The sequence below is a fragment of the Ceratosolen solmsi genome, unplaced genomic scaffold (genome assembly GCF_000503995.2).
Source record: "Ceratosolen solmsi marchali unplaced genomic scaffold, CerSol_1.0 scaffold35, whole genome shotgun sequence".
Taxonomy (NCBI): Eukaryota; Metazoa; Arthropoda; class Insecta; order Hymenoptera; family Agaonidae; genus Ceratosolen; species Ceratosolen solmsi.
The window spans coordinates 4,708,415-4,727,172 of NW_011948423.1; the positions used below are offsets into that span (position 1 = coordinate 4,708,415).

General features: G+C 29.0%; 3 protein-coding genes across 5 annotated transcripts in view; all 3 read left to right on the top strand.

Annotated features, from left to right (window-relative positions):
* LOC105362200 (ATP-dependent RNA helicase p62) overlaps window positions 1-3,449 on the top strand; it is a 4,996-nt gene extending 1,547 nt beyond the window's left edge. For 2 of the 3 annotated variants that reach the window (XM_011499572.1, XM_011499571.1), the window contains 5 exons: window positions 51-711; window positions 888-1,066; window positions 1,162-1,221; window positions 2,700-2,939; window positions 3,035-3,449. In XM_011499572.1, coding sequence (XP_011497874.1) covers window positions 51-711; window positions 888-1,066; window positions 1,162-1,221; window positions 2,700-2,939; window positions 3,035-3,138 — 1,244 coding nt within the window. In that variant the 3' untranslated portion in view covers window positions 3,139-3,449. Of the gene's footprint in view, window positions 1-50; window positions 712-887; window positions 1,067-1,161; window positions 1,222-1,977; window positions 2,407-2,699; window positions 2,940-3,034 lie in introns of those variants that run through there. The other variant, XM_011499574.1, reaches the window with a different exon arrangement.
* Window positions 3,450-6,816: 3,367 nt separating this feature from the next.
* Window positions 6,817-8,544, top strand: LOC105362201 (U3 small nucleolar ribonucleoprotein protein IMP3). Its single transcript, XM_011499575.1, is given in 5 exon segments — window positions 6,817-7,136; window positions 7,215-7,475; window positions 7,477-7,509; window positions 7,568-7,640; window positions 8,445-8,544. Coding segments are annotated over 5 exon segments (525 nt in total). The 5' UTR covers window positions 6,817-6,999; the 3' UTR covers window positions 8,466-8,544.
* Window positions 8,545-8,709: 165 nt separating this feature from the next.
* Window positions 8,710-11,708, top strand: LOC105362202 (uncharacterized protein MAL13P1.304-like). The gene is made up of 4 exons (XM_011499576.1): window positions 8,710-9,052; window positions 9,363-10,503; window positions 10,590-11,318; window positions 11,408-11,708. Exons 1-4 carry the CDS (start codon window positions 8,989-8,991, stop codon window positions 11,688-11,690), a joined length of 2,217 nt encoding a protein of 738 aa, XP_011497878.1. The 5' UTR covers window positions 8,710-8,988; the 3' UTR covers window positions 11,691-11,708.
* The last annotated feature ends 7,050 nt before the right edge of the window (window positions 11,709-18,758 follow it).

The window sequence follows — 18,758 nt, forward strand, 5'->3', positions numbered from 1 at the left end:
AGAAAATAATTTTATTTTTAATATGAAAAAACTCATGATTCTGTTTACAGGTATTAAAAAGCAGGGTTATTCCGAACCAACAGCAATTCAAGCTCAGGGATGGCCTATCGCTATGTCTGGTAAGAACATGGTTGGCATTGCCCAAACTGGATCTGGCAAGACTTTAGCATACATTTTGCCAGCCATTGTTCATATCAATAGCCAACAACCTCTAAATCGTGGCGATGGACCTATAGCGCTTATTCTCGCTCCAACTCGAGAATTAGCTCAACAAATACAAACTGTAGTCAATGATTTTGGCTCGCTCTCTTATGTTAGGAATACTTGTATCTTTGGTGGTGCACCAAAAGGAGGACAAGCACGTGATTTAGAACGTGGAGTTGAAATTGTTATTGCCACACCTGGAAGATTAATCGATTTTCTAGAACGAGGTACTACAAATATGCACAGATGTACTTACCTAGTTCTTGATGAAGCCGATAGAATGTTAGATATGGGTTTTGAACCTCAAATTCGAAAAATTATTGAACAAATTAGACCAGATCGACAAGTTCTCATGTGGTCCGCTACTTGGCCAAAGGAAGTCAGAAATCTTGCAGAGGAATACCTGGTTGACTACACTCAATTAAATATTGGCTCCCTACAGCTTGCTGCCAATCACAATATTCTTCAAATCATTGATGTTTGCCAAGAGCATGAAAAAGAAACAAAGTACGTGGTAACTATAAATAAATAATTATTCTTGTTTATGATGATGAAATAAAAAAAAAGTGATATTTTATGATTGAACTGTTTTTATACCTCTAAGAAGAACTGATAACTTAAAAATTAATTATTAAGTATACCATGTAATGACGATAGATTATCATTGTCTTTTAATATTACAGATTGGGAACGTTACTCCAAGAAATTGGAAATGTTAACGAAGATGGTGGGAAAACCATCATTTTTGTAGAAACAAAGAAAAAAGTTGAGAACATCACAAGGAACATTCGTCGATATGGATGGCCTGCGGTGTGCATGCACGGTGATAAATCTCAACAAGAGCGTGACTATGTACTTAGAGGTGTGTAATTTGAAATATTATTTATCAAGGGATGAAGTTTTAGCAAACCTTATATAACTTTAAGACATGAGATTATTTATTTTATTTTCTTACAGAATTTAGAAATAAGAAAGGATCTATTTTAGTAGCAACTGACGTTGCTGCACGTGGATTAGGTATGTAAAATTCTTTTGAGTTTGTTCAAAATATAATTCGCGAGAATAGATTGAGAAAGCTTATAACAGATAGATTGGGTGGGTGGCGATGTAGCACAGACTGGTTATATGAAGTGATGCCTCGCTCTGAAGAGCTAAAGTGTTAATTATTAATCATTTGATTGGTGTAGCTGGTAGGTTTTCGTCGTCCGGTATTGATTAGAGAATTAAAATTTTTTTTTTATACATATATTTATTTTATTAATGATCTACCAAAAAAAAAACGACAGAAACCCATCAAGTTAATAGATTATTTTTTTTAATTGAATTTTTCAGAATTCGTATTTGTTGTCGCAATTTTCTCAAACTGCACAAGAATTCTATTTTTTATTTTATTTTTTTTTTTTTATTTTTTATTTTTATTTTTTTATAAAAGTAACAAAATTTGCTAATTTGCTAATTCTTGACAATTTGTGTTATTTTTTTTATATTTTTTTTATTTTTCTTCTTTCTTTTCTATTTTCGTTTATAACTTGGTTTTTTCTTTTTTTTCTTCATATTACATTAAGCATATGTTAAAATAAATTTTGTACTTAGTATGTTATAATAAAGTGATTGGCTTAGGATTTGGGAAATGGGAGATTCAAGATGAAGCTACTTGTGCAGATAATATTGAGAACAGATTTTAAATACGGAAGCCGTGAACAGCCTATAAAATATGTTAAGCGTGGGCATCTTATAATTTATGTTAATCAGTCTGGTTGTCTTTTGTTTCAGAGGCACATGGTGCACAGATTATGATGAGTGTGCGATGAGCAAGCAATTGATGAACAGCATGAAAAATACCATGGCTCACTCACTGTCTGTGCTCTTGATAAGACTATATATAAAAGCGATATATAGACAATAGTACACGCAAGCACTTTTCTGAGGTGTAATTGTGTACTAAAATGTGCCTCTGTGTACAGCCTGTGTACCACGCATTTACAAAACAAAAAAGTAAATATAAAAAGAAAGTAAGAGGTGGTGCTCAGGTTATTTTGCCTTGGAACGTTGGCTTCTGGTTTTACGTAACTTCCACACACTCCACATAGCCAATGCTCTCAACATGTGCGAGACAACAATCGTTTGATTTAGCTATTATCGCTACTCAATGGTAATATATAGGAACAGGATCTTACGAAATATGAACTTGCATTCAAGAGTGCACACATAAAATGCATTACAACATTCATGGTTTGTATTTTTATTTAATGACGCTGCAGTTATTTATATACAACATAGTTTTTATTTTTAAATATAACTTCTCCTTCTCTCTTGAGCCATTGATTTACCCAGTTTAATTTTAATTTGTAATTATTATATTATCAATATAATGGGCAGCATTAAAATACATTACTTTATGAACATGAATGAAAAGTTAAATTTTTCGAATTAATTTTAAATCGCTTATGATGTTACAATAAAAATGGTTTGTATTAACGCACTTTTTCTTCTAGACGTCGATGATGTTAAATACGTCATAAACTTTGATTATCCATCATCATCTGAAGACTACATTCACCGAATAGGCCGAACTGGTCGTTCTCAAAGTTCAGGAACCAGTTATGCCTTCTTTACCCCTCAGAATGGACGACAAGCTAAAGATCTCATAAACGTTCTTAGAGAAGCAAACCAGATAATTAACCCTAAGTTATCTGAATTAGCGTCCAAAGGAGGAAATAATTTCGGAGGACGCAGTAAGTGGATTCTTCATTTCAATTGATTGTTAAATTTGAAAAATTTGTGAAATTAAATTTTGTTAATGTCAATAATAACTTGTTTTATTTTTCAGATCGATGGGGCTATTCCGGTGGACGAGGACGAGAAAATACCTTTTCCGGCACACACAAACGATTCGATAATAATAGGAGTAATGGATATAATAATTATAGTTGACTTTCTGATTTAAATATAGAACACAAATACTGAGCAAAAGCCGAATACTTGAGGACTTAGATTTAACTATTCGTTTTCAAACTGTGATTAGAAAAACTGTCCTATAAAGTGGTTCGTGCGTTTAAGAAATGCCAGTTGTGTGTTTAATTTCATTCGACCCATTTTTAATTTATGATATTTAGATTTTCTTATAAATAGAACTTAATTGGTTCTATACCTTAATATTTTATTGCGTGATATGCGATAAAATAACCATAGTCTAATAACAATTTTGTATTTCCAATCAATAAAACATTAGCAAAGTGGATTAAATATTTCACCTTGCTTTTTAAAAAGTTCATTTATGGAACTTAAAATATATAATTTGCATTTTGTAAAAAATCTTATATAAGATTAATTTTTTAAGAATTTCGTATTTTGCAAAATTTGCAAATAACTTTTGAAATTCTTTATCATTGTTTCAAATACAAATCTATAAAGTACAAACCTTTTGACGAGCACTGTTTTGTTGTCGAAGGCAAATTGAGGCGTATGGACCATTAATACATTGCAGTATTCATTCCAATATCTCATAATACAATGTTAACTATGTCCTCACATTTTTATTCAAATATAAATATGAAGTTATTGGTATTTATCTTAAAGCAAATTTGGCAAAAATCATGTTTAAATATACGTTTTACATAGTAACTGTCTTATTATTATTTTTTTTTTTTTTTTTTTTGCTATGTGCATAATCTTAAAAGAAATTATAATGCGCACACACACATGTATATGTATATATATATATATATATATATATATATGCGTGTGTGTGCATATGTATATATATATATACGTATGAATATGTGTGTGTATATATACATATATAAACACGTGTTAATTAAATTGTAAGCAGTAACAAATAAAAAAAATTATGACTAGTATAATGTATTTTATTTTAAAATGCCTATCTTTTAATTTATACTCATTGTTGAATTGATTTTACGCAATAAAGTAGAGTCTCGTTTAAATGAATTAAGTGATTATAATCAAAACAAATTGTTTGCAAACTAAGTGGCTTATTAATTTTTGTTTTACGAGTTAAATAAAAGTAAATTATTAAAAAATTGATGATTAATATGAAAAATAAATTTCTATGTATAATAAAGTTTAATATTTAAATATTTTCTTTTTAAATATATTTGTATTTTTACGTTATAATTACATTAATAAAAAGAATTAAAAAAAAATTAGAATAAGAAGAATTTAAAATAATTTTTACTTGTATAAAGGATATATGTAAGATTTTCTAATTATTTATTAACGTAAGAATTTTATTTTGCGATTTTTATTTATAATAATTGATTAACACAATATACATAATTTTCTAGTTATTTATCCATACAATTGAACAAGTTATTAAGAAGATAATTTTATTAATATTTTCTTTAACATTATTTCACGTTTAATGCTACCAAACGCGAAAAACTCGTCAAGTCTTAAAATTAAAAATTTAACAGATGACGTTTATTTAGTTAGCCACGAGTAAATTGTGGAATTTAATGGAATTAGAACTTCAAATATCAAATTTTATATCCAAATGATTCCGTTATTTTTTACTCGTATTTTGCAAAGGATATATTGAGAAAATATATAAGTTAAAAGTGTAATGATTTTATGGATAAGTAACATAAATAAAAGTAAATCAGATCAAAAGATGCATACCTTTCTAATAAAAGCCGTATTTGCAGTTTGCTAAAAAGCGCAAATTTTCTACTTTTTAAAAAGGAGAATTTTGTTTAAAAGATTAGCAAAGAATCAAATTGATTATTAAATTTTTGCATGATACTCGATTAATTACCTAATGAAATATATGGATCATTTAAAAATAATACAGAATGAAACGTATTTTAATTTATAATTCAATAGAATGACCATGTAAATACAGAATTATAATGAAACTAATGACTTCCATCGATTAATAGATATTTATAATTGACAGAAAATAATATAAGATTTGGTTTACTTTTAAACGATAAGCAAAGCCAAACGTGTATTAAGTTTGAAGACAGGGCGCCCTATATAATTTTATCATGGTTTCTGCTATTATTCCAGGATATGGTACGTGTCGTAATTTCTTTCAGGTACAATCAACCAACACGACCCTAAAGAATTATTAAAGTTAATCGTTGATTCAATCCTCGGTTACTTTAATATCCCAAGTTGAGATTCTCAAAGTCTCACAAGGCGATTGTTGCTTTATCGAAAGAGCTATGTCGAAATATATAGAACTTACGTCATGGGATATTCCCTTCTCTCTGCGACGATAGAATATGTTTGAATTTTGCACCTACTTGCAATTATTAAATACTTAACTATTTAAAATATTAATGGCTGCAATATTGTCCATTTGGTAGTGACGTATAACGTGGCAATCACGACGGGGCAGAGAACTGTTAAACAATTCGAGCATTCATCAAACGGCAGCGATAGGTGAAGGGCAGGAGGGAGGGAAGAAGCACAATATCTTTCTATACTACTGTTCGATAAGCCGATCTTATATATATCTATATCTATCTATCGATGTCGATAAACTTTTTAATATCTTTTAAAATCTCGAATAACTCTCTTCGGAAAATTACTTTTTCCACAGAGTTAAAGTGAGATCGGCTAATGCAGCCCCACTGATGAATTTAATAGGCCAAACAAAGACGAGTATATATATATATATATATATATATATATATATATATATATATATGCCAGTGGATAATAGTTTTCCGCATCTTAAGCATCGAGAGCCTTGCAATCTAAGGTAATGCCGTCGCCCCTGCCCCCTCCAGCCGACATTCAGCGAACGTGATTGAACATAAAATCATCGATCATTGGGTCGTAGAAACAAAAGAAAGCACGTTTATTTTTCTTTAGTTTCTTTAATAGTATTTATATTATGGTATAGAGTATAAAAAATGTATAATTGTCCTTCTCCTTATTGATCCCGCGTCAGCGGCGTTAGATGCTTTAACACATGTGTAGCGGAACATTAGAACATGAGAATAAAAAGGTGAACACGCGGGGAGTTCAAAGTTACGTAAAACAAGTATCGTAATATTATTAGCTATTTTTAATAATTAATAGTAGACAGTTCTGTATGATCACAAATTCATTAAATGATTGAGGAAAACTCGGAGCATCCAGACAATTAGCCTAATCTTTAATCCGACGTAGTTATCCTTTTCATTAATTTTATTCTATAATATAAGAGCTATGAATGATAATCTAACGACAGGTCATTAGATGTTTGAAGAAAGATGAGCACTCACGAAAAAGAAATAGTACTCGATAATACAAAATATGAAAATGCTTCGTGCGATCGATTCCGACCATTAAATTCAGATAGATTTTCCATTAAATAAAAATTGTTGAAATTTTTATCAAAGATGCAACTCCATTTATTAATTTAAAATAAAATTTTTAAATCATAATACCCTTTCGGCTCAATCGTCATCATTAGAATTCTGCGATGTTCAGGATGACCGAGATATTGCAAACCATCTTAATTTTATACATATTATGCATTATCGAGAATTTTATTTAAAATAAAAAAATTTTTTTGTCTAATAGAGATCTTTTATTTTATCGACTAATCGTAAAATTGCGGTTAAAATTTTTTGGAAATGCAGACACGAAGCATTAAATAAATTTGTTTAACGCCAAAATCGACAATCAATGATTCTTGATGTACCGAATGCATTATGGATCAATGTTATTTACGTTTCCCACGTGTAGCTACATTGCGACTTCTGTTATAACCTAAAATTTAATATAAAATTTGGGTAAATAATTGAATAAACAAGCACATGATAATAAAAAGTAAATATGGTCAGAAAATTGAAATATCACGAACAAAAGTTATTGAAGAAAGTTGATTTTATTTCCTGGAAAGCTGACAACAATTTACACGAAGTAAAGGTTTTAAAACGTTATCACATACAGAAAAGAGAAGATTATACTACGTAATAAAAGAATACATTTTTTTTTTTACTAAATATTTCTTCAATAAAAAAATTATATTAACGGTTTAATATTTTTAGGTATAATAAGTTATCTAGAGAAATTCGAGAATTAGCAACAAAAATTAAAGAATTGGACAACGACAGTATATTTAGAACTGAGCAAAGTGCTACTTTATTGGAAAAATTGTATATATTGGGACTTATTCCAACAAAATGGGATTTATCGTTATGTCAAAAAATTACTGCTAGTTCATTTTGTAGGAGAAGATTACCAGTAATTATGGTGCGCAGTAAGATGAGCGAAAATCTTAAAATGGCAACGCAATTGATCGAACAAGGCAGTAATTAAGGATCCTGCATTTTTTGTAACAAGGTAAAATTTTTGTTTCGTAAAGGGTACAAATTATTTCAATTGAAATTCATCGTTACAGAAATTTGGAAGACTTTGTTACGTGGGTCGATACTTCAGCTATAAAGAAACATATAATGAATTATAATGACATGGTAAGTATACTACTAATGTTTTGCAACATTTGCATAAGATGTAATGTAAATTTTTAATAGTCGATTTAAATTTTCCGCTCAACCATTCGTTTTTATTAAACTTTTAAATATGTAAAAATTTGCTTACTAATTTTTTTGATAAAAAAATTGGAATAAATTACATGCATTAATAGAGACTCGAGTAATCTGTCGATGCTACTTGATATAAATAGGTATAATATTATAGTTTTTTTTACAAATGAAAATATTATGCATTTATTATGGATTAATTTGATTATTAAACTTGTAGGAAGTAATCGTAAAGATTTTGTAGCATAACTCGTTGACTTCTATATAATGTTGCAATTAAATTTATCCATGTTTATTAAAAATTTCTCGTACCTTTACATTTGCAAATTCTGAACATGATGTAAGAACTGTTTTATATGGGGAAAAAAACAAAACAAAACAAAACAAAACAAAACAAAACATACACCTTTCTTTTAATATAAAAATGTCTATATCATTGACGATAAAGCGCGCTTATTAATGTCAAAAATAAAATAAAATGCATAAAACCATGTGAGTAGTATTTGTCACGATTGATACTGCTTGCTTTAAAAAGTCCATATTAAATTCAATTCAATAGCAAATATTAACGATAATATCATATGGAGCTAAAATATTAGTATTAGCCGTCGGTCATTTATTTACTTGAGCATTCGACTGCCGATATTAACTATACCACAACAAAATAACAATATACATTTACTATTGACAAGTAATATCCATGACGCTGATTTATTTATTTTTCTTTTGTTTCAGCGAGATGACTTCGTAATGTAATGCTTATACGTCAGAAACATGTGTATATTATTTAGTTTATTATTAATTATAAGTTGTAAAAATAAATAAGTATTTTAGACGAGTGAAATTATTATTTTAAAATCACCCGACATACATAACACTAATGCACCCATGTTCCGAATGGCTAATTTACGCGCTTACGTAATTTGCTCGCAACGCGCGTAACGACTGTAACGGCTGTAACGGCTGTAACGCCTGTAACATTAAATCGAACGATTTGCAGCCGATTAAAGTAAGTAATGGGTCTGTAGTACGGAGATATTATCGTTGTATAAGGCACATTTAAAAAGCAATTTAATGATTTGTAAGATCGCTCGGAGGCGGTATGAATTTGAAAGTTAAAATGTTGGAACGACGGAACGACTGGGTGTTGAGAATGGGAGAATGGGGAATTGGGACGCAGACGGCATTTCCCGCCAACTCGTGTACACCGCCTCGACCTCGCCGAGTCCGCAAACAGAAGCAGCCATCGTGAAGAGTTTCCCTTCAGCAAGCCGTCAACATGTTGAGCGTGGCGCAAGCAGTTCACCATCCGGAAACACCGGGATCGGGGTCAAAACATTCGGGTTTGCATAAACATTCACATTTCAGTATTTACATTCATTACCTTCAACATGTTCGTTGGTTTCACTTTTAACAGATATCTCATTGTAAACGATAATTTTGCAAATTCTTCATCTCTGTATGTAACATTAAGTGATCTTTACGAAATTTAATTAAATAAATCTGTGCCTAAGTGTCGCATGTAATTTCATCAATTTATTTGTTCCCATTGTTATGTGCATCTTAATGTTTACATCATTCCTGTTTCTATCTCTTTTAACCATTTCTTTTTGATAGAAATACTTGTAAACGAGTGTTTTTCTGATATTGCAGTGCGCCCTTGGTCTTCAGAAAGACCTAATATGCTCAAGCGTAGAAAGACAGAGTCGGATTGTTGTGTTGTTGACAAGAAATCGGCTAAGAGCTCAATAGAGAATTTAACAAAGTCTTTGAATTTTAATAATCCAGAGATAACTTTGACTCTCATTCATAAAAATAACAATCAAAATGAATTCAAGGAACTTTTACATGGTAAAATAAAGACATCCCCGGTTATTGAAAAGAAAGAATCGACCGTTAATGACAACAAGACTCAAGAAGAGATAAAAGAGAGTGACAGAATACCCACCAATATACCACCTGTAGTTATTTATTTTTTAGAGAATTCAGAGGAAATTCAATTAACGAAGCTTGGTTCAAACGAGAATATAAAGTTAATAAATCAGAGTGAAATTAATAATTCGGAAATTGAGGAAAGTGAGCAATGTCTACCTGAATCCGTTGAAAAGTTGACCGATACTTCGAAGCAAAAAAATAACTTTCTTGATTCAAATTCAATAGAACTTTCGGAAGTCACTATCGAACCATGCCCAAATTTTAATAAATCCAAGTTAGTAGAGTCGCCGCTTCCTCCTACTTTGAACGATTCTAAAGTACGAAAAATTGTTAAAACTCAAACGAAGCTAGAAAAAGCCCAAGAATTATTAAAGAGAAAGGAACAGTCGATAAGTAGGTCTCTTGTCTCTTCTAGCATTAATGAAACTCTCGAGACTAATTTAAAAGTAACTTTTAATTATGAGGCTAAATCTGACATTTCTGAAACAGTTACGGAGTCAAACTTTGACTCATCTAATTGCATGAAACAAACTTCTCTGTTCGATGAAGAATCAGAGCATCATGTACCTGTTTCGTCAATCTCTGATTTTGAACCTTTCAATTTTGGAGTTTCTTGCGATCATTTTTATGCAAACAACAAGGACAAACCATATTACACTACTGGATTTCCAAATCCACCGGGAGAAAATAGATGTTGGACTAACGCAACTTTACAAGCATTATTTACATTACCTATAATCAGTAAGCTGAATACCTTAGATATGCCTGAATGCTCAAAATTAATAACGTCACTCATTAATATACAAACACTTTGGCATAAAGGAAATACCGGTAGTCATCATTTTGACCAAATATTTTCGTAAGTATTATTTGCAATTGATTCCAATACGCTTCAATTTATCGTGTAAATTTATGTAAAATAGTCAATTTGTTTATTATTTACAGCATTTTTAAAGAAGAATTATCTACGCTAGATAAGTTATATTCTTCCAAAGCTCAGCAAGATGTTTCTGAGTTTGTCATGAATTTATTAAATTTTATAAAAACCGAATTTGAAAACTTATTAATAAAGGAAGTACATAGCAATGAAATTGAAAATATACCAAATAATGAACAAGATACACTTCCAAGAGCGCAAAGTAGTACAAACGACTCAAACAAAAGATTACCCTTGGCTGATATTTCTGCTTTTGCTGGACAGCTTAGAAGTAATAATCTTGCTGCACATAATGGACAACAAGATGTTTTAAATGTTAAAGCAAATACATCGCCAATAAAATTAAAGCAGGATAATCAAATTGAAATAAACTCTAATCCAATCGATGAATACTTTTCACTGTTCATGATGGAAAACTATGTCTGTGATAATTGTTCGAAACAAAGACAACAAAAAGTTGAAAATTTAATACTATTTATCGATTTGCCATCCGAAGATCATGGGACCACCGTCAATTTAGTTGATTTAATTAATACAACATATGCTTTGGAACAGAGACATATGACATGCGAGTCATGTAAGCATGATGTGCACAGCATGGTAACAAAATTGAAAAAACTTCCTAAAATTCTTATAGTCCAAGTAAAACGATACGAAATGACAAAAGACGGAATAATAACAAAAAAATGTACTTTGGTTGATATCCCAAAACTGCTGAAACTTAATTCTCTTGTAATGTATGTTTTCATCATTTACAATTAACAATGCTTTGAAACTTGGACGATGTGATATTGATATTTGACAATTTATTATATTTTTATTCCAGCAACAACGATGAAGAGTTTAATCATTTTCCAGAATATGAACCAATTTGTATAATATCACATATAGGTGATAATATCGACTCTGGACATTACATAAGCTTTGTAAAGCACGAAGGCAATTGGTTTTATTACGATGATATGAATGTAAAATTACTTTCCGATGATGAAGTTTTTAAATGCATTCAAAGTAACGCCTATGTAATTTTCTATCAAGACACTCGACTTAATGAAAATCTTAATATTACAATTGATCAAAAAAGCAAAAAGGAAAGTATTACTTGTTAACAGTAAATACGTGTATAATATAAATTTATTTTTTTTTTTTTTTTTTTTTTTTTTTTTTTTTATTATCTAATTTAATTACAATTGAAGAATTTAGAGTGTAATGAGATAAATTTGTAATATTTCATTCAGCGTTTAAATTTGGGAAAATATCACATCTCACAAAAATTTTTTTCGGCTAAGCATCAGTTACATTACTTCGACTCTCTTCGGTTAAACTGTCGAGTTAAGAAGTCCTTGTACAATTCTCTCTCATTTTATCTATCGAGAAATATCTTTCAAAAGAACATTAAAATATTTATTTTTCTATTAATGAATAAGTAGGTCAACTAATAATATTTGAAAAGATATTTCGACATTAAAAATTATTTACCGGGTTGTTTAAGTCTGTTGTATGCATTTTATAATAAGGAAAGCTTTCTAAAATCTACTTCCATGACTTTGGTTTAGAAACAATACTCGTATTTTAAGGAGGAGCGCGATTTTATCTATTTTGAAGATGGTGATCTGGAGTTAAAATTTTAATGAGTTACAGATTTATTGCTATAACAGGCAGGTCGATTCGTCCTTAAAAGGCTCTTGCCACTACAACCTTCTCTTAACTGGAACAAATAAGCTTTACTTGTCAGTCACGGAATCTCGCCGTTCCAAAAGGAACTTGCGCCTATTCCTTCCTTTCAAACATTTCCCTTTCACTCGCTTCACTTTCTCGTAATTCGGCTATTTGATTCGGATATTTAATTATCCTATCCCACTAACTACATCAATTAGTTTGAATAATTGCAACCGCGTGTATGCACAGATCGTGCCACATTCGATACTGCGTCTATTTTCTACCTAATTATATAAAAATCACCAAACTATCATCTGGACCGCTAGTCGTTTGTCTCATTGTAAGATTCAAAATTAATTCATAATTTGGAAAAAAAAAAAAAAAAAAAAAAAACATCTCACAATACACAGTAAACGGATAAACACAAATCAAAGTAGCCATCCAACTTCGATTTGCTTTTTATAAATAATGTCTAAGTGTAAGAATATTTTGTGTTACTTTCAAACGATATAATATCAATATTTAATAACAAGCCATAACTTATTCAACGAAAACTTTAATAGACGATTGAAACTAGTTATCCTGAAACTGTATTAATTTTGACAATGTTATATTCAAGAATTTATAATCATTAGTTTGATAATAGTTTGTTATTACTTTTGCAATATTATGTAAAATATTTTTATATTAAATGACTGCTTGGCTCGTATTAAATTTTTGTGACTAAATATATGTATTAACATTTTGAATAATCAACTTTCACATATTTATCAAGTTTCAAACAATAAATCATGTTTGTTAATTTTCTATTTCATAATTTTTGTAAGAATATGAGAAAAAAAATGTATAAGCAAGCAAGGATTTTAATTGAATATGTGATAGTTGATTGTAGATTAATAAGTTTACTGTTTTTGAACAGTAAAAAGCGCAAGTGTCTTGAACTATAATAATTTATATTTGCATATGTACATAAAACAATGTAAAATAATTAAATACTGCGGCTGTAAACATTAATAATGTATAATATTTAAAAATGAAGAGATCTTTAAATATGGCTAAGTTAATGGATGATTTAGTAATAGGCATGTAATTTACATCTTCATTGTAAAAGATTGCAAAGTTTTTATATGAATATTGTACATGTATATGATAGATTAGTATAAACATATCTTGACTTTATAAGTAAATCCAAAGCACATTCATATTAAATTTAGTCGCATTTGCTGTTATTTGTAATTCTATTTTTATTGCTTTCGCATTCTTAACATGCAAGTACACTACTCTATTGAAATTTAATTCTATTTTTTAAAATATTTTATTTTTATATAATAATTATTGTATCACAATTTCTTATTAACGCAATAAAAGATATACTAATTATTGAAACGCATTATTTTATAAATGTTTATCGTGGAAGGAGTCATCCTGATTTTTGAATCGCTTGAATTATGGTTAGACAAGGATAGATATTTCATATATTTAACATTTATTTGAAAACATTTTATGGGAGATAAATATGAGGATTGTTGGAGAACGACTGTAAAAGTTAATTACCGAACCTACGTTATTCAAAATTTGTTCAATTACAATATTGAAGACAACTTTAAACGATACAAAAATATTTAATAATTTTTAATGCATATAAAAAGAACTACGTTTCGCGTCGATTCTTAAGTTTTATCTATTTATTTTAACTTTTTTTTTTTTCCTCACACAATACGGGCTTCTCCAACGTCGAAAATATATTTAAATTGAATGTATTTGAGTATTATGCGACACTTTAAGAATAATGAATTTCGTAAAAACACGTGTTTAAAAGTTTCAAACTTTGTCTAATAAAGAAGGAAAGAAAAAACCTAATGCATCCTGAATTGCAAGATACAATGCAATGCAATCAAATATAACAGATTATAATTTTCTCTTTATTAATATAACGAATATTGAATATTCATTTGAATGTTATTTTTATATTTTCTATGAATGAATAATTAAATATTAAAACTCGTTTTCAACGATGTAAGAATTAAGTAAGATATTATTTCTATTTTTTATATTCGACTTGTAATGAACTCAAAAAGTCAAATTATCAAATTGTAAAGTTAATTTCAATGGGAAATAATTTCATAATTAGAAATTTTAGTGTATGCATATGTTAAAGAAAATCGCAGATATCGTATTTTATGTAAATATTGTGTTAAGTAAACATAACACAAACTTACATCTTTATATTTAATTCAACTATGAAGCTAAAATATATATATATAGATTCGATAGGAATCGATATAAAATTTATAAAATGTTAACATTTTACAAAGTGGCATTATTTTCCAAAATCAATTTGCGTAATACTGCATAAGTTAGTTAATTACTGAAAGTAATAATATATTCGATATATTAAATGTCAAAGACGTGTAAGTACGAAAACTTTCTACGGTCTTAACATTTTTGTTTGACAAGATAGAGGTAGTGAGAATAACAAAAAAAAAAAAAAAAAAAAAAAAAAAAAGGACTAATTTTTTCTGACAAAATTATTATTATTATACTTTTATTATGCATATTAATGTTAACCTTTAAGAATATTCTGTTGCCTAGTGATTATGCAAAAACGGCTTTATTTTAAATATGTAATTTTATCGTTAATACAATCGTTGGTAAAGTATTTATTGTACTATTTAGTTGTTATAGACGCTGCTCCTTGCAAAAGTCACGAAGATGGGGCTTAAAAATTATTAGGGTGGCGATTACATCAGTAGCGATCGAATATAATATGTCAGTGTGTCTCGCAATTATCTTTTGCTACAGTCTCGGTTTTGCGTGCAAACAGATATGAGGCGAGTTCATTGCCGTATGGGCGCAAATTTTATAATATAATTAACGAAATTGATCCAGAAGAGAGCCGCACATCGTTTGGCTGTTGTGTCGTCTTAATGAAATCGACAATTTGATAAAAATTATATAGTATATATGCGCAAACTGCCCTTTGCAAAAATATCTATTTACATTTTTAATACTGTGGGTATTATCCATTTTCATCGTTGCGCCAGGCTCGTATCAATAGCCACTTATTTGGGGAAATTCTTTCTCAATTTTAAATATATAATTAATTAATCTCGGGTTGTTCTTTTTTTTTTCTTTTCTTCTTTTGTTATATATAATTTAATAAAGCAGAAAATTTTTTCAATCAACCATAATCAATACTCATCGTAACTTTTGTTAAAATTATTCTCGTTGCCATTATTATTATTGTTATTGTTATTGTTATTAGTACGAATAATGAAATGGAAATCACTGTTATTGTTTTGTTCTATGTGTCGGTTGGTCATTTTGGATATAAAAAATGCCTTCAACTCCACACAGTGGAACGAGGCCTTACACGCAATGAAGTGGAACTGCCAAGTTCTAAAATATCTCATTTATATTTTCAGAAATTATTCGAGCAAATATTTCATTCTCTACGATACGAACGATCATCTGAAAGTACAGGAATGAATATCTTAGATAGTTGAAGATTCTGTATAATGTATTTAACGTATGCAACAATATGTAAAAAAAAATCTAAAACCTCATATATATATATATATATATATTATATGGATCCGGGGATACCTTTTAAAATTGATATCTGGATGGCATAATCCATCATCAACGTCGTGGAGAAGTTCATACATAAAATCAGTTCTTGTATGTGAAACCTTGAATTTAAAATTAATCATAACAATAAGGGAAACCGTTTTGTCAACTAACGCATACGTATTAATAAATCATTGAATTGTCGGACAATGGGGCTACAATAATAACGACGGCACTGATCGAGATCATTGACAACACCATTGTCGATAAGCTTATAAGCGGCACTTTCTCTCGCGCGCCTCCTAAGTCTGCTGTATCTTTGCATTCGAATCCACGTATTTTTACTTATTTTATCAGAATTATCAAGCATACATCCAAAGTAATTATTTGAGAGATCTTACCTATATAAATTCTCGGCCTGCGAGGACGAAGGACATCGCTATTGAAAAGATATCCATTCGCGTATTACGGTTAAGTGATATTAGATTTTATCGGAGCTTTTTACTAACTCATCGTAATTCACACATAAAATCTGAATAGACAATGATAGTGTTTCGAGCATTGCTGCTAGTATTATTAACTTTAAGTAAAAGAGCGCAAAAGAACGCAATATGAAATTTAAAGAAAGTTCCCCTTCGGACAAGTTTTTTAGAAACTCTTATGACCAAGAGTAAGATGTACAGATATTCTTACAAAAAATCTATGTAATATTACCAAGCTGGAGGATTTTAATGACGATAGTAATATCCTATCGACAATGCCATTTAAACAACAAAAATCGCAATTATAGATGCAAAAATATCCGCTTGACAAATGGTTGAGTTTCAGTTACCAAAGTTTACTTGTCGGGTTATCTATTTTTTTTGTTTTGTTTTGTTTTTTTTTTTTTTTTTTTTTAATTTTTTTTATAAAATATGAAATACCAACATTGAAGCCTATCAGAGCATAATTGATCGGTAACATGCGTCAATGTATTACAAAATCCTAAATTAACTATGAAGCATTTAATTTCTATCACTCAACAATAATATATTGGCAAATTAATGGATATAAAATTTATAATAATTCTTTAAAATAATTATTATTGGTGTAGCAATAGATTTCTGTTTAAAAAAAAAAAAAATTGAAATGAACCTGTACTCTTATAATTAAATAACGAATACTCCTCTTGTTTATTATAATTATCAATTCAACTTAAATTTTAAATTAAATAATCTTTTTAATAGTAGAATATAATTTTCATATATATTAAGAATTTATAAAAGAAAGAAAAAAAAAGACTAATTTAGTCTGATCTTAGACAAAAAAGTAATCATGATTAAAGAGGATTTTTTAAATTGAACAAAAAAATGTTATTCTCAATAATAATTTCCGTTATTTTACTTTACGAGAGTAACGACTGTAATAAATACACAGAGTTGACATGATTTTTATTTCCCAGTCTAAATAATTTTTTTAATTATAAGTTTAACTAATTATTATTCAGTATCATTATTATTACTATAATATATATATATATATATATATATAATTATGATTATAAAAGTTTAATACTATTGTTACGCCGGTCGAAGCAAAAATTTATATTTATCTTTTTCTTTTTAATTTTCGCCGATCCAACATCTCGTTTTTCGTCTTCTCAATTTACCTTTCTTTCCTAAATTTATACATATTTCTGATAGCTCTTTCTCGCGTTTCATCGAACACTCTAATATTATCGTAACGACCACCTGACACAATACTTGATATGAAATTTTCGGCTATGTACATCAATCTACGACAGGGTTTGCAAACATTTATACTATTCGTCAATATCGGCTTAATCCCTCCAGGAATCCCTGCAAGAAATCTATCTACTCTTACCTTACTCACTAAATCACTCTTGGTGTTTACGTCTCTTGTGTCCTCGATTTCTTACGTCATGTCCAGCGCGACTACGGCAAGCTCGCCGACTACAGATAGGAACTCTCAACTACTTACTCATTTTTAATTATTGAACAACGAAATAATTCACATTAATATGATTTATCTGATATTTGGCTAAGGTCACGTTTCAAGCCCAAGCATTTTTATTAACAAAATATCTATAAATTGGTAGCCAAAAGGAAATGTAAGAAAGGGTACATGAAATGATTATTAGAAAGTTTAATCTAACGGTTATAATAATATTTTAAGGAATTGCAAAGACAATTAAACATTAAATACTAATTATACAAGAAATGATATTATTTAAATGATTAAGTTACTCCTCTTAGTAACTCGGCAATAACGCTAATAAGAAAAATATTATACACACGCACACATTTTATTTTACGCGTATTTTATTAGTAAAAGTGATTTATAAATTTCAATTGATATATTAATGTGTTCATTCATTTTAAGAATTCACGGAAATTAACATACCAGTAGATAATAATGGTAAGAAATATATCATATACAATAATTTATTGGTAATTCTGTAAAATAAAACATTAATATGCGAATATTGTGAGATACATTTGGTATTCTCTATATTTACGCTAAAAATTTAACATAAATTTTTACACTATCGTTCATATTTTTTAATAAATAAATAATTAGCTAATACTATTGAATAATGCAGATATATCGAAGCTTATTAATACCCAAATGTCATTATGCCTTTTCATTCTTCAAAAATAGAAATAATTCATCAAGCGCAAATAGAAGTAATGGATAAAATTTATGTTATCGGATTGTCAGAATATTTAGTAGTACAAAATTTAATAATATCACAATTATATTTGTTAATGTCAACGTGTTTAACAATAAGTATAACTGGCTAAAAATTTCATTTTTCCCGTGACTTTGATTTCATAATTGTTTGTTGAAAGTACTTTTAGATAAAAATGCCGGTTTAAAATAATCATATCTTGTTAATAACCACGATTGCAATCGACCCAATTAATTTTAGAATTAGAATAAAATTC

Coding starts and splice junctions, on each gene's coding strand:
- LOC105362202 (XM_011499576.1), top strand. CDS start 8,989: ATGTTGAGCGTGGCGCAAGCAGTTCACCATCCGGAAACACCGGGATCG. Junction 9,053..9,362: donor ATCGGGGTCAAAACATTCGG/GTTTGCATAAAC, acceptor CTGATATTGCAG/TGCGCCCTTGGTCTTCAGAA. Junction 11,319..11,407: donor AAACTTAATTCTCTTGTAAT/GTATGTTTTCAT, acceptor TTTTTATTCCAG/CAACAACGATGAAGAGTTTA.